This window comes from Dasypus novemcinctus, chromosome 14 (assembly GCF_030445035.2).
Source record: "Dasypus novemcinctus isolate mDasNov1 chromosome 14, mDasNov1.1.hap2, whole genome shotgun sequence".
Taxonomy (NCBI): Eukaryota; Metazoa; Chordata; class Mammalia; order Cingulata; family Dasypodidae; genus Dasypus; species Dasypus novemcinctus.
The window spans coordinates 108,086,396-108,101,301 of NC_080686.1; the positions used below are offsets into that span (position 1 = coordinate 108,086,396).

The window sequence follows — 14,906 nt, forward strand, 5'->3', positions numbered from 1 at the left end:
GGGCCCCTGCGCTCCTGGCCCCAAGAGGGCACGCGGGGGCCGCTCTACGCTGAGCCTGGGTAGTTGGCTGCGCAGCAGCGGGCAGCCTGCAGGGCGGCTGCTGGGCCACTCGGCTCACGACGGCCGCCACGTGTCCCCGCTCCCCAGGGGCGCCGGCCGAGGCTAGGGGAGAGTGGAGGAGGTGGGGGCTCTGTCAGGGCCTTGCCCCGCTCAGGCGGGGAGCCCTTGGGCAGCCCCCAGCGCCCGCTGCGCCCCAGCCCTGTCCTTCCTAAGCGCTCGGCAAGGGGGTCTCCAGGGCCCAGGAGAGCTCGGAGGGGCACGGCAGGACAGCGTGGGCCGGCGTCGAGGGGGCCCCGGCGGGGGCCAGGAGGCCCGCCCGGCGGAGGCAGCAGCTGGAGCAGCCTCGGCCGCCCCGGAGGGGAGGGGCGGGGAGCTGAGATTTCCCGGGGCCTGAATTATTCACAAGGAGAGGGGGCGCGCCTCCTTAACGAGCCGCGGCTTTATGAAGGGAGGTTAACAATTTCACTTGATTCAGTGGAATATTATAAACTCTCTGGGGCCCGTTTCAGGGCTTCGACTTGGGCGCAAGGTGACGACTCAGCGCTTTTTACATTATTTAGAGAATACGATTAACCCTCCAAGGCCCAGGCGGCTGCTCCTCTGCCCAGTTCAATCCGGGCTGCTCAGCGCTTTCCGCCTGTAATTACGAGGCGCCTGGCACGGGGCGGTGGGCGCGGCCTGGCATGCACGGGGGGCAGCGCTCCCGCCCGCGATCCGTGGCCTCACGAGAGCGCTCGTGTTTCCATTACACGGGAACGTTTTAGAGTAACTGCCTGTGGCCCGAGGGGCCTTGCGCCCCCACCAGAGGCTCCGTGGCCCCTCAGGCCCCGTCCTCCCCCCTCCCCGGGCTGGTGGTGGAGCGCCAGGCCACGCTGCGGCCCTGTCTGGAGCCGTCTGCTGGGGCTCCGGGACCTGTGGCCGCTACCTGTCCCCGGGGAGCACATCCTGCAGCAGGCCTGAGGACACGTGGCTCTGGGCAGGGGCCAGGGATGTGGCTGTGGAGACGAGCGCGGGCTGCTCGCTGGCCAGGACGGGCAGCCCCGAGGCAGGAGCCAGGAGCCAGGAGCCGGCCGCGGCTCTCCCATGCAGCAGGCTGCCGACAGGCGGCGGCTGCAGGAAGGGGCTCGGGTCGCAGGCACGCAGCGCGCCTGGCAGCGGCCCCGGCACAGCCCCTTGCCCCTGCAGGACCCGCCCCGGCCCCGGCACAGCCCCTTGCCCCTGCAGGACCCGCCCCGGCCCCGGCACAGCCCCTTGCCCCTGCAGGACCCGCCCCGGCCCCGGCACAGCCCCTTGCCCCTGCAGGACCCGCCCCGGCCCCGGCACAGCCCCTTGCCCCTGCAGGACCCGCCCCCGCCCCGGCACAGCCCCTTGCCCCTGCAGGACCCGCCCCGGCCCCGGCACAGCCCCTTGCCCCTGCAGGACCCGCCCCGGCCCCCACACAGCCCCTTGCCCCTGCAGGACCCGCCCCGGCCCCGGCGACAGCCCCTTGCCCCTACAGGACCCGCCCCCCGCCCCAGCACAGCCCCTTGCCCCTGCAGGACCCGCCCCCCGCCCCAGCACAGCCCCTTGCCCCTACAGGACCCGCCCCCCGCCCCAGCACAGCCCCTTGCCCCTGCAGGACCCGCCCCCGCCCCAGCACAGCCCCTTGCCCCTGCAGGACCCGCCCCGGCCCCGGCACAGCCCCTTGCCCCTGCAGGACCCGCCCCGACCCCCGCACAGCCCCTTGCCCCTACAGGACCCGCCCCCCGCCCCAGCACAGCCCCTTGCCCCTGCAGGACCCGCCCCGGCCCCGCACAGCCCCATGCCCCTGCAGGACCCGCCCCGGCACAGCCCCTTGCCCCTGCAGGACCCACCCCCGCCCCGGGGACAGCCCCTCGCCCCTGCAGGACCCGCCCCGGCCCCCACACAGCCCCTTGCCCCTGCAGGACCCGCCCCGGCACAGCCCCTTGCCCCTGCAGGACCCACCCCCGCCCCGGGGACAGCCCCTTGCCCCTGCAGGACCCGCCCTGGCCCCCACACAGCCCCTTGCCCCTGCAGGACCCGCCCCGGCCCCGGCACAGCCCCTTGCCCCTGCAGGACCCGCCCCGGCCCCCACACAGCCCCTTGCCCCTGCAGGACCCGCCCCGGCCCCGGCGACAGCCCCTTGCCCCTACAGGACCCGCCCCCCGCCCCGGCACAGCCCCTTGCCCCTGCAGGACCCGCCCCCGCCCCAGCACAGCCCCTTGCCCCTGCAGGACCCGCCCCGGCCCCACACAGCCCCTTGCCCCTGCAGGACCCGCCCCGGCACAGCCCCTTGCCCCTGCAGGACCCACCCCCGCCCCGGGGACAGCCCCTCGCCCCTGCAGGACCCGCCCCGGCCCCAGCGACAGCCCCTTGCCCCTGCAGGACCCGCCCCGGCCCGGGGGACAGCCCCTCGCCCCTGCAGGACCCGCCCCGGCCCCGGGGAAGCCTGCTGGCACCTAGCCCTGCGCCCAGCCCCTCAGGCTCCCCGGCAGGCCTGGTCTGCGTCCACCCACGCCGCACCCACTCCCAGGCCCGGAGCCCTGGCCTTGCCCCTGGGCCACCCCAGCTCCTCCCCCCCACCCCCACACGGGCTGCGGGCTGCGGGAGGCCCCGCGGGGTGCCCTGCCACTCAGGCTCGCCCCGCGCCCTCCGGGGTCAGCGCCCGCCTGCCTCGCCCCACCGCGCGGCCTTTTCCGCTCGGTCTCCCCTCTCAGATGGGTGTGGCGGGGTGAGTCCTGGGCTCCCGGGCGCTCGGCTGCGCGACGACGCGGGGCTGGCGACCCCACGGAGAGCCTCGGGGCGGACGCGGGACGCGCAGGGCGGGCGCTGGACGCGGGCTGATCCGGCGCTGCTCCTCACCTTGGCGCCCAGCGGGCAGTAGCCCTTGAGGAAGTCGCTGCAGACCTCAGCCTTGCGGGACACGTAGACGTGGCTGTAGGGGCACTCGCTGTTGCTGCACGTCCCCTTCAGGAAGTAGGAGCACACGGGCATCTGCGGGACACGGGAAGTGAGGCCGCGCCCCACAGGCCTCCCCAAAGCGCGGGCTGCGCCCCAGCCAGGAGGGGCCATGGCGAGACCCCAGCCGCCTGGCGCCAGGGCCCCACGTGGACCCCGCCACGGCCCTGCCCCACGGACACGCGGATGCCAGCGCCTGCAGGCCGAGGACAGGCCCTGCCCCCTGCCCCCGGGGGGTGGCCGCAGGTGGAGCTGGGCCGCAAGCTGCGCGGGTGGCCCCGTCCCCACCTGCCAGGCCCACCCAGTGTCCAGGCGGGGGGCCTGGGTGAGGGGACGTCCTCGGGTCCCGGCAGCCCTGTGGGCACCAGGGATGGGCCTGGGCCAGAAGGGCAGTGCCAGATTCAGGCTGGAGGCCGAGGCGGGCAGGGTCGGCCGGCCAGCAGAGCCCGGGGCTGGCAGGGTGGGGCCTGGGAAGGGGCTGGGGGCAGGCGGGAGAGCGAGGAGATGGCCCAGTCCTCCCGGAGAGGGGGACTCCCGCCTGCCCCCCCAGCCCACCCACCGCGCCGCCCTCTGCAGCCGCTCCCCTCCGCCTGCCCCGCACGGGCCGGCCGGCCCTCGTCCTGCAGCCCGCTGGCACGAGCCCACCTGAGGGGACCCGCACCGCGCCACCCCTGGCTGAGGACGCGGGCCCCGAGGCCGCTCTTCCGGGGAGGGGGGGTGGGCTAAGGGGGCAGGAGCAAAGGGCGAGTGCGGGCAGGGTGGGCTCTTAATTGTCTTCTAACTGCAGCCGTGGAGGGGAGAGGGGAGCGGGCGCTCGCTCGGGGCTGGCGTGGAGCCGCTGTAGACGATTCCCTTAATGCGCTTTTTGATATAGAGCCCAAATTAGTCTAATAAAAAGGATAATAAAGGCAACTCTCACACCAAACGGAACTCCTCCCGGCTGTCAGATCGGGGCCATTACCGAGAGGAAGCTGCGTTCTCGTTTCAATTAACCTTGTTTGCCCCCCACCACGTCCACACAAATAACAACAGCATTAGCGCAGGGGCCGGGGCGGGCGCCGCGTCAGACAGCGCCGCGCTGGCTCCGGAGCCAGGGCTAATGAACCCGAAACTCGACGTGAATTTCCAAATTGCTCACAACAGAGTTCTGAAGCTCTATTAGGGAGAAAAATGCTGATTCTTCCCGAGTTCCTCAAGAGGAAAAGCTGTTGTAGCAGCACGCCCGAGCCTGCGCCATCCTGCGCTGACCCCACAACCCTCGCAGCCCTCAGCACAGCGGCCCCCGCCCCTGGCCCCAACCTGTCCCAGGTGCTCTCAGGGCCAGCCAACGGGGGGCCGGGACGGTGGGCAGGGGCTCCTGGCCCAGGCGCTCCCCGGAGCACAGCTGTCTCCCCTGCCCCTGCCGGTGGTGACCCAACCTCCAGGCTCTGCAGCCTCCCTGGCCGGTGGCCGGCCCCCGGCTTGCCAGGCGGCTCTCGGGACATCCCGCCCTGTCTCAGGCAGCTCTGAGGTCCAGGGAGGCCGTGGGGTCCGCCCTAGGCCCAAGTGGGGTGAGGAGGGGAGTGGACCGGCCAGGAGACCCCACGCTGGCCGGTGAGAGGCGGCGGAAGCCGGCGCGGGGAGGGCGCGGGCGCTTGGCTCCTCCTCTCCGGGGTCAGCGGCCTGCGCGTCCCAAGCCAGCTGAGGCCCTGCCGCCCGCACTGACCTTGTCCTTGGAGACGTGGTGGGAAAAGGGGCAGGTCCCGTCTGTCTTCTTGCACGTGCCCCGGAGGAACCTGAGGGAGGAGGCAGAGAGGGCGGTGGAGGCGGGCGGGGGCCGGGACCCACCCCCCTGGAGCGGGCGCCCGCGCAGCACCTGGTGCACACGGCCACCTTCTCGGGGTCGTGGATGTAGGGGCAGCGCTCGCCGCGGCTGCACCGGCCGAAGCGGTTGTAGTACATGCAGTACTCCTCGCGCCGGCGCTCCTTCTTCTGCTTGGCCTGGCGCACGATGGCCAGGCTGCGCTGCACCGCCCGGCTGTGGGGAGAGGGGCTCACAGCCAGCCCCGACTCAGCGCCCAGGCCCCCACGCCCACCCAGCTGCATCCCCTCCCAGCCCCAAGCAACACACCTGGCCAGGGAGCGGCTGCCGCTGCTGGCTGGGTCCAACCGGCCTGTGGGGAGAGGCCAGGGGAGCCCAGGTGAGTCCAGGGAGCCCAGGTGAGCCCAGGGGAGTCCAGGGGGAGCCCAGGTAAGTCCAGGGGAGCCCAGGGGAGGCCAGGTAAGTCCAGGGGAGCCCAGGGGGAGCCAAGGGGAGCCCAGGTGAGCACAGGTAAGTCCAGGGGAGCCCAGGCCCACCCCTATCCCCCACCAGCTGCCCGCTTCCACCTGGCTGGGCCCTGGGCTCTGGCCACCCCCCGCCCCACTTGGCTGAAGCTCTCAAAGGCCCCCTCCTCGGGGACGCAGCCCTGGCAGGTGGAAGGCGGCCCGAGGGGCGGGGTCGCCCGCCTACCCCTGCAGCGTCACGCGGCAGCCCTGGGGCTCGGCTGCCAGGCAAGGGGTCCCAGCCATGCTGGGTGAGGGGCGTCCTGCACCCCAGGCCCCGGCCCCACAGCTAGCTGGCCTCTCTCGTCAGTCCTGCCAGCCCGGGACTGGGCAGAGTGGACCTCGGGCCTGGAGTCAGGGCGTTTTCATTACGCTTTTCAGGAGTGGAAAACAAAACGCAGGACGGGGTGTGGTGGCAACCCGGGAGCCTGCCTGCCCCGCGCCCTGAGATCCTGCCCGGTGCGTGAGGGCCGGCGCCACAGCAGGCGTGGTGGGCCTGGAGGCAGCTCTCCTGCACAACTGTCTGCGCAGGCCTCCATGCCTGGCCTGCTCTTCAGGGCACAGGGCAGGGCCAGAGAGAGCCTGCCCGGGACGGTCCTCAGATGCACTCCCGGCCCCGCGCCCAGCTGGTGTTGTCCAGGGCACCTGCTGACACGCGCGCAGAGGCGTGGGAGGCGGCCGCGGGACGGCTCCGGGCTGGGCCTGCGTCTCTGCCCAGGGGGCCACTGCGCAGGCCCAGTCTGGGGCCTGTCTGCTGCCGGGCCCCGCGCCCCTCGCACTCCGGTCCCTGGGCCGGCTCCGGCTTGTGCCCTCCCGAGCGCCAGCCCAGGCTGGACGACCCTGTCAGGACCTGGCTGCCCGTCCAGGCCCGAGCGCGGCGCCTCCTTCCCTCCCCGCCAGCTCCAGACCCCGCACGTGCAGCAGCCCTGCTGCTCCCGCCAACAGCGTGGGGACGCGCCCACCCCCGTAGCCCCTGAGTGCGGGGCCTGGGGCTTCTCTGAGCCCTTGAGCCTCCGTCTCCGCGTTGGAACAGCGGCTGCAGGGCTGAGGGGGAGGGGAGCCCGGGGCGGGCGGGGCCGGCGGCTGGGTGGGCGGGGACGGCTGCTGCCGGGGGCGCATGCTCCCCTGCCCCGCGCCTGCGGGGGTGGCCAGTGGCCGAGCCCTGAGGCCTGTCCTGAGCGCGGCTCCCAGGCAGTCCCCAGGCTGTGGGGACACCAAGGCACCGTGTGCCTGTGGCCGGCGACCCCGCCGGCATCCCGTGGGACCCACCGCCACTTCCCACCACCCGAGTGCGCGGCTCAGCGGGGGCTGACAGGAGGCACAGCGCGCCGCAGTGTGAAGCGCGCACGTGCGGCGGCACCCGCGAGGTGCTAAGAGGCTCACGGAGGAGCCCGGCAGCCTCGAGAGCAGAAGGCGCCGGCGCTTCCGAGCCGCGCTTCCCGGGAACTGCCGGAAATAGACGCCGCCTCGCCCCAGCCCCAGCCCCAGCCCCAGCCCCCGAGCTCACCGCCTGCCACTAGGCAGGGGAGGGGGCTGCCAGGAGGGCTGTGGGGAGGGGCCGGCCCGACAGGCGGGCCTGGGGGCCGTGTCCGGGTGGTCCCTGACCCCGCTGTCAGCAAGGCCGCCTTGCTTCAAGCCCCCAGCCCGGCCAGAGATAGAGAGAGGGCTGTGCCCTTGGGGAAGGGCCCAAGAGCACGGGGCTGGGCAGGCAGGAGGAGCCTGGTGGGGCGGAGCGGGGGTCTCAGGAGCACAGGGACCAAGCCCGAGGCCTCAGTGGCCCCAGCAGACCGAGGCACCTATACCCAACTCGCCCTGGGTGAGGCTGCAGTCGAGGCAGGGGACGTCGGCTGCCTCCCTTGGACCTGAGGCGCTGGGGACTTGGGGCAGGCCTGGACAAGGGGGGGGCTCTGCCCGGAGCAGCCCCCAGCAGGCGGGGGAAGGCAGCCCCCGCAAGGAGTCGGCACTTTCTTGCCGAAGTCAGAGTTTTGCTGACGCCAAAAGGGAAAATTTATTTCTTTAATTACTCTTGGTGTACGTGGAAGCCCTGGTCAGCAGGCCGGGAGCAGCCGCCTCCCCTCGGCCCTTGGCCCTGGGCGGGAAGCGGCAGTGCCTGCAGCCAGGCCGCCCCAGGGCCTGAGGGCTGCCGGCTGGACCCCGGGCATCAGAAGGTCCCCCAGGCTCCCCGCTGCTCCCCGAGGGGGGAGGGCTGAGCCCCAGGGTGGCCCAGGGCGGGTCAGCAGGGCGGGGAGGGGGCTGCAGGCAGGGGCCGGGGAGGGCTGGGTGGAGGAAGAGGCTCCGGGCTCTGGCTGGGGCCAGGGAGCAGCGGAGGACAGGACGACGGGACAGGCTACACCTGCAGTGACCTCCCGCCTCGCGGCACCGAGCCCGGGCTGCGGCAGGACCCTGCGGCGAGCAGGGCGGGGAGGGAGGGAGCGGTGCCCCCCCGTGAGGAGCGTGGCCCCTCTGGCCTGACCCCTGTGTTCAGACGGGAAGGGTGTGTGGCAGAGGGGATGTGGCGGCAGTGGCCGTGCCTGGTGGGCTCGGACCCCGCCCCGACAACCAGGGCCAGGGCAAACAGGAAGAGCGAGGAGGGAAGGAGATGGCCAGGAGGGGCCGCCTCTAGCAGCGGCCGCTGCCATCTGACAGGAGTGCCTGCTCAGCACCCGTGGGCCCCCCTAGAACCTTCGCCCCCTCCTCACCCCAGCCGTGCCACCCCCGACTCCGGCCGTGCTGTGGGGCACAGGCTGCAGAGGGGGTGCATATGGGGGTTGCTCTCCGGTGCTGGAGCCCACGTCCTGGCACGTGCGTGAGCCCGGCCAGCCTGCTGGAGGCTGAGAGCCCAGCTGACCCCAAGCCAAACACCAGGAGGTAGACAGGCAGCAGCTGTCGAGCCCTGACCACCCAGCAGCACCCCAGACAGGCCCCGCACCCCTAGAGAGCGAATCTCGGATGTCTGGAGCCACTAAGCTTTGGATGCTTTGTTACACAGCAGGAGCTGACTGATGGCACTCAGGAGGGGGGGAGGGTGTTTGGGGATGGATGCTCTGACGATGGAGCTGAGCCGAGCTCCTGGGGGGGACCCCTCCACCCTGCCCCGCTGAGGCCCAGAGAGGCAGCCCGTCTGGTCTGTCCCTGGCCCTGGGGACCGCGAGTGCATGCAGGGCGGGCGTGGGGAGCCAGGGCCTGGGGAGCCTGGCCCTCCTGGGAGCCCCCCAGCTTGCTGTCAGGGTCCCACCCTGCTGGCCTCAGGGCGGACTGGGGACAGCGTGGTCAGCACAGCTGCCCGCGTCGGCGCACCCGGCCCAGGACCTGCACGTGCCAGTGCTGCCTGACCCCGCGGGGCTAAGGAGGAGGTGGTCCCTCACACGGACTCCGACTCTCGCACCCAGAGCAGTGGGCGGGCAGCGCTCCTCTCTCCTGGGCAGCAGCTCCCTCACGGCGCCCCGAGGCCAACTGGCATCCCTGCCGTGGGGACAGCGGCCTTGGGGTCCCGAGGAGCAGGGCTGGGGGAAGAGGAGAGCTGTGCAGGGGGCCTCACGGGCCCGCCCTGGCAGCCCAGCTGCGGGGGCTGTGCACGAGGGGCCTCGGGCAGCACCGCCCCTGGGATGTGGGCGAGGAGCAAGGCGCCCAAAAGCCGGCCTCTGGGCTGCCAGGAGCCAAGTGAGCTGCACAGCCCCAGGGCCAAGGCCACAAGGGCCAAGGGTCAGCGCCCCGAAGGCCCTGCCACGAGCAGCGGGAGTGCACGTCCCTGACTGGGCAGAGGGCTGCCAGGGGTACGGGGGTGCTGGGGGTATTGGAGTGTGGGGGGAGCGGGGATGCAGGGGGTGCAGGGGTTGCTGCGGGTGCTGGGGTGCTGGAGGGTGCAGAGGCGCTGGGGGTAGAGAGTGCAGGGGTTGCTGCGGGTGCTGGAGGGTACAGGTACTGGGGGTGCAGGGGAGGTAGGGGTACTGGGGGAGGGGGGGAGGGGGGTACTGGGGTGCCGGGGGTACTGGAGGGTGCAGGGGGGTGGGGGGGCAGGGGGAGCGGGAATGCAGGGGTTGCTGCAGGTGCTGGGGTGCTGGGGTGCTGGAGGGTGCAGGATGCTGGGGGTGCAGGGGAGGTAGGGGTATTGGGGGAGGGGGAGGGGGTACTGGAGGGTGCTGGGGTGCCGGGGGTACTGGAGGGTGCAGGATGCTGGGGGTGCAGGGGAGGTAGGGGTACTGGGGGAGGGGGAGGGGGTACTGGGGTGCTGGGGGTACTGGAGGGTGCAGGGGGGTGGGGGGGCAGGGGGAGCGGGGATGCAGGGGTTGCTGCAGGTGCTGGGGTGCTGGGGTGCTGGAGGGTGCAGGTGCTGGGGGTGCAGGGGAGGTGGGGATGCTGGGGTACGGGGTGCTGGGGGTGCTGGTGGAAGGGGCGTGCTGTGCCCTGCCTGCCTGGACAAGAGGGGCGGGGGCAGCGGGAGCCCTGCGGCCCAGCTCGCCTCTCGGAATCTGGCGTTTCCGTTTTGGGTGAACACAAGAGCGGTGAAATCAGCCAGACGCTGGAAGGCTCTCAGTTAATCCGAGCAGCAGCCAAGCCCAGAGCATTTCCTCCTCCTGCGCTCCCGCCTGCGTGTGCAGTGGCAGAGCCGCCTCCAGCGCAGGTGGCGAGGCATTACCAACGGATTCCGGATTCCAGAGCCCCAGGGGCTCTCAGCCCGGCCTCGCTCACTGCACCCGGCTCTTCCCCGGTGTTCCAAGGAAACGTGCGCACACGGCCCCGGGCCATCGGGCCGGCACAGCCCTGCAGTCCCGGGCGACCCCCGGCCGCGCTCAGGAGCAGACGTCGTGACCGCCCCGCGCCGGGGCGCCTGTCAGCTGTGGGGCCCTCGCGCCTGGCCAGCCCCCGTGCCCACCTGTGCGGGGGGGCGCCCTGCTGGCCCCGTCGCTGGAGGTCCTGGAGAGCTTGTTGGCCGACACCCGGTAGAGGACCCCTCCGATGCAGCGGTAGCCGCGGCTCCGCCACTGCGGGGGCCCGGGCTGGGCTCTCGCGGCGCTGCTGGTGGCCGGGCGCGGGCGGTTCAGCACCAGGGACCTGTGGAGGGCGACAGAGAGCTCTGGGCGGCGGCTAGGGCCGCGGCAGGGCGCGTGCCCCTGCCCACCGCGATGCCCGCACACGCCGGCCTGGGTGTGGCGGTGCCCCGCCGGGAGCCTGGGGCGGCGTGGGCGGCGCTTGGGTGGGGGCTGCCTCCTCAGCCGGGGCAGCTCCTGTGCCAGGAAGCCCGAGTGTGCGGCTGCGGCCCTTGCCCTCCGCCCGAGCAGGAACTTCTCAGTCGGACACCTCACGGCCACCTTCCCAGGCCACGGGAGGCCCCACCAGCTGACTGGGTCTGGGGACAGGTGGGAAACAGGAGGGGACAGGCGGGGGCAGGAGGGGACAGGTGGTGGGCAGGCAGGGATAGGAGGAGATGGGGGGGCCAGCCCCTGGCCCTGTCCACGGGTGCACGGCGGAGGGAGGGGCTAGGGTGCCCGGGGCTGGGTTCCCTGCCTGCTTGGGAGGCCGGAAGCACTGCGCTGCCCGCTGCCAGGACGCTGGCCACACCACTGCCACCCAAGAGGAGGGTTCTGAGTGTGAGGGGAGGCAGACGTGGTCCCGAGGCGCCGGACGGGGGCCAGTAGGGAGACGGGGCACTCAGCCCGGCAGCCTGTGGGGGCAAGCCCCCAGACACGCGTGGCGCACGTGGGGCAGGAGAAGTAGGCAGGTCCTTGCAGGTCAGCGGGAGCTGGACGCTTCCAGGAAAGCAAGCGCTCCAGGCAGGGTGGGCCCCAACGGGACACCCCTCCCCAGCCCCCGGCCCCTTGGTCTGGGGCTGCTCCCAGGACGGACCCCCTGCACTTGCCCGCCTGTCCGTCCCTGCGGGCCACCTCCTGCCACCGGCCCGTTAGCTCCCGCGCCTCAGTGCCGTCCTGTCCTGCCAAGGATGCGTGTGAGTGTGCCCTGGACGCTAATGTGGGCACCTCGCCGGGCAGTGCAGCAGCAGGTCCTCGATGGCAGCTCTGGGCAGTGCCCTGGGCCTGTGCACACCTGGCGCCACTGTGGGCCTCTGCTCGGAGCGGGCCACGGGACGGCGACACGCGCTGCGGGGCCTGCCCCTGCCTGCGGCCAGGAGGGTGCGGGGGCTGGGGGCAGGGGCAGCTTTCGGTCGCCCCGGTGTCGCAGTGCATCAGTAAACTGCTGGCCTCGTGGACAGCAGCACCCGAGGGCGAGGGCGAAGCCAGCGAGGGGCAGGGCCAAGGGCCGCGGCGCCCCCCGCGGGAGCCCCGATTCCCTTCCGCGGCCAGAGCCTCGACCTGAAGGGGCCCCCGGCCGGCCGCTGGCCCACGCCACCGGGAGATTTCATTAGCGCTGGAAAATGGGAAGGTATTAAGCGGGAATAACGAAGGCCGGGGCGGGCAGAGCGCGCGGACCGGTTCCTCGCTCGCCTTTGTAATGGGAGGCATGAACTTCCCCTCAAATCCATTTCTAATCCATTTGAAATACTACAGCAAATTATCTCTCCCTCAGCCCGAAAGCGGCCAGCCAATTTACTCCGAATAGAAGTGACAATGCGCCAGGATTTATCGCCCTCACCTTGACTACATGGGGCGAGGCTGGTCCCCCCCGGGGGGCAGGAGGACGGGCAGGGGGCACAGCACTTCAGGCGGAAGGAGGACGGCGAGAGGCAGACACCGCGGGGACGGCGAGGCCACCTGGCCGTGCCCACCACCCCATGCGCCCGGAGCACACGCGCGTGTAAGGCCAGGCCAGGGTTGCACACTCGGGGGCACAGGGGCGAGTGGACTGGCCCGTGAGCACAGTCCACACACAGCACAGCGTGACGGGAACTGCAGCCCCAGACCCTGGCAGCTCAACCGGCCCCGCCCGCGGGCCCCTGCACCCCGGGCTGTGCTGGGGCCACAGGCGCAGGCCACCCACACCCTGTGCGGCAGGCATGAGGCGAGGGGCCCACGCCCCCAGGCCCATCATGCAGCCCCCTCCAGGTCTACCCCGCAGCCCACAGCTGCCCCAGCCGCCAGCCCCTGCCCATCAGGGTCACTGCTCGGGGGGCTCGAGACGCCAAACCCTGTGCCCGTGCCTCGTGGACCCGAGGGCAGCGCTGGGCCGGCAGAGGCAGACGGCTCAGGAGCAGGGCCCGGTCCCCGGCCGGCGCCCACCCAGGCCCCCAGCCCCCACCTGACCCCCCAGGCCCCGGCCCCCTGCCCGCGCCCACCCCAGGCCCCCAGGCCCCCCCTGCCCCCCCAGGCCCGCTCTTCCTGAGCTGACTGACCCGCTGCCCGGACAAGGCCCTTCCTAGACAGCGGCACGTGCAGAAGGAAGCACAGCGGGTTCCCCGCCCGCCGTCCGCCTCCCGCCTCCCGTCTCCCGCCTCCCGTCTCCCACCTCCCGCCCGACACCCCGGAGCTGAGCACCCACCCCTTCCCTTCCCTTCGCAGCCAGCCTCCAGGAGGGTCTGTGAGACCCCTGGCGCAGCCCTGGCCCCCTTCTGGCACCACCGGCGGGAGGCAACCGTCAGCCCCGGCAGGCCGGGCGGGGGAGGCACCCTCCGTGGCCCCGCTCCGGAGGTGGGTGGGGTCCGCCTGCCGGGGGCCCCCATCCTGGACGGCACGCGCTCCCCGGCCGGGGCCCCGGAGCAGGCGAGCCGGTCCCTGCAGGACACGGCAGGCGGGAGGGGCCGGGTCAGCACTCGGCCAGACACCAGCCGGCGCGGGGCCTGGGATGGGGGTCCTGGGGGACGCGGCGTCCCCAGCGCAGCCCACGCCCTCCCCTGCCGTCCCCGCACCCCCTGGCTGGGCTCGGAACGCCATCCGCACCGGCTGCGCCCACAGCAAGGCCTGCGCCGGCCCGCCCGTCTCCTCGTGCCGCCCCCCTCGGGGTCCTTCACAGCTCCCCTCCCCCTTCAGGCTTGGCCTGCGGCCCCGTGAGCTCCGCTTCCCCTGGGCCCTCCCCACTCCCTCCTCTGGACCCCGCAGGCTCCTGGTGCCCCACGTGGGCTGGACCCCGGCCCTGGCCGCCCGCTCAGCCCCCGCTGGTTCGCCAGTGCAGGCTGGACAGGGCCCCAGGCTTCGAGCCATGGGGCGCCCCGTGGACGCCGCTGCTGGGGCGGTGGGAGGCCGGGCTGGCTCAGGATGGCGCTCCGGGGGCGGTGACAGGCGGGCAGGGGCCTCGGAAGGGAGTGGGCCACAGGCTGGGCGGGCGCCGGTGCGGGCAGAGGCCGAGGGCGGAGGCCGCGGGACAGACGTGGGGCCCCTCGGCTGCGGCAGCCCGGGCAGGCGTGCAGGGGGCCGGAGCAGGGAAAACGCCGGGCGCAGCGTTTTTCCAGAAATGGAGCAGCGTTCCGCGCAGCTCCGAGCCCCGCCAGGAGTGCGGACTCAGCAGAAGAGGGGCGCCCGAGGGGCGCGCGGCGCGGCGAATCCCCAAGTAGGTCAGGCCGCGCAGCGTGACGGCCGTAAACTGCTTAAGCGGGGCTTTCGGCGCACACGCTGACGGGGGCGCCGGCTCAGCGCGAGGGCGCGTGTCCGCACGCGTGTGCAGGCCCGCCCTGGCTGCCCCCCGCCACCCCGGAGGCTTCCCAGGGCCACCCCGCCCTGCCGCAGGGGCGCTGAGCACCCGCCGACCGCACCCCTGGAGGCCCTGCTTGCCCCGGGGACCAGTGGCCGCAGACTGCCGGGCCCGGCCGACACAACCGTCGGGCGACGGGCGGCTACAGGTCGCCTGGTGCTGTCCCCGTGCAGCGTGCCTTGGCCGGCTGCGCCGTGCCCCCAGCGGCCCCCAGCGGCGAGAGGCTGGGGGCATGGGGCGCTGGGCCGACCTGCGGGGGTCTGAGACAGCCCCCTCGGCCCTCAGGGCCCCGCCTCCCCCTCCCTGCAGGCCCCACCCAGCCCCCGCCCCCAGGGCCTCGTGCAGACCAGGGCGGGGTGAGGCCCCGTGCAGAGTGCCCCGCGCCTCCTGGGGGGTTACCGCGGCAGGCGGGGAGAGGAGCGGCATGGCGGGTGTCCTGCCCCATCTCACGGGCACCCCACACCTTCTCTGCGCACCTGGCACCCTCCTGGCCAGCAGGCCCCCTGCCGGGGCCGCGGGGTCACCTCTGAGGACCTCCCCGCGGGCGCCTGGGCCCCTCTCTTGCCGTCTCCTGGGCGCTGAATGAACACGATTCTGAGGCGCCCGCCCGGCGCGAGCTGGTGGGGACACAGCGCTGCTCCGTCCCGGGTTGCGGCTGTCTCCGGGCTCCCACCTCCTCCACTGCATTCCTGCTGATGGGCGCGTCACGAGCGTCCCCTTGAGGGGAAAGCAGAGGTCTCGTGAGGCGAGCTGGCAACAGCCCCTTCAGCTGCAGCCACGGGGGACCAGGTGTTGGCGGCAGATCACAGTGCTTCCGGGGCGCCGAGGCCGTGCTCGGGGTCGGGGTTCCAGCCTGTCGGGCAGGGGGCTGCCACCCCTGAGTGCGCGGCCCGTGGCCTCCTGCGTGGCAGTGCGGGGAGCAGCAGCCTCTCCCGCTGCCCAGGCCCTGTGGGCACCGCGGCCCCTTGGGGAGGTGGCTCGGCCCGGGCAGGCCAAGCGTGGGCCAG

The 14,906-nt window shown here is 73.2% G+C and overlaps 1 protein-coding gene across 1 annotated transcript in view; it reads right to left on the bottom strand.

The window, feature by feature from the left end:
* Positions 1-14,906, bottom strand: part of ZC3H3 (zinc finger CCCH-type containing 3) — a 77,172-nt gene that overhangs the window by 17,486 nt on the left and 44,780 nt on the right. The window contains exons 5-9 of the mRNA XM_058276116.2: positions 10,196-10,374; positions 5,129-5,171; positions 4,874-5,035; positions 4,724-4,793; positions 2,923-3,054 (exon numbers count right to left, since the gene is read on the bottom strand). Of these exons, the coding sequence (XP_058132099.1) occupies positions 2,923-3,054; positions 4,724-4,793; positions 4,874-5,035; positions 5,129-5,171; positions 10,196-10,374 (586 nt within the window). The remainder of the gene's footprint in view (positions 1-2,922; positions 3,055-4,723; positions 4,794-4,873; positions 5,036-5,128; positions 5,172-10,195; positions 10,375-14,906) is intronic.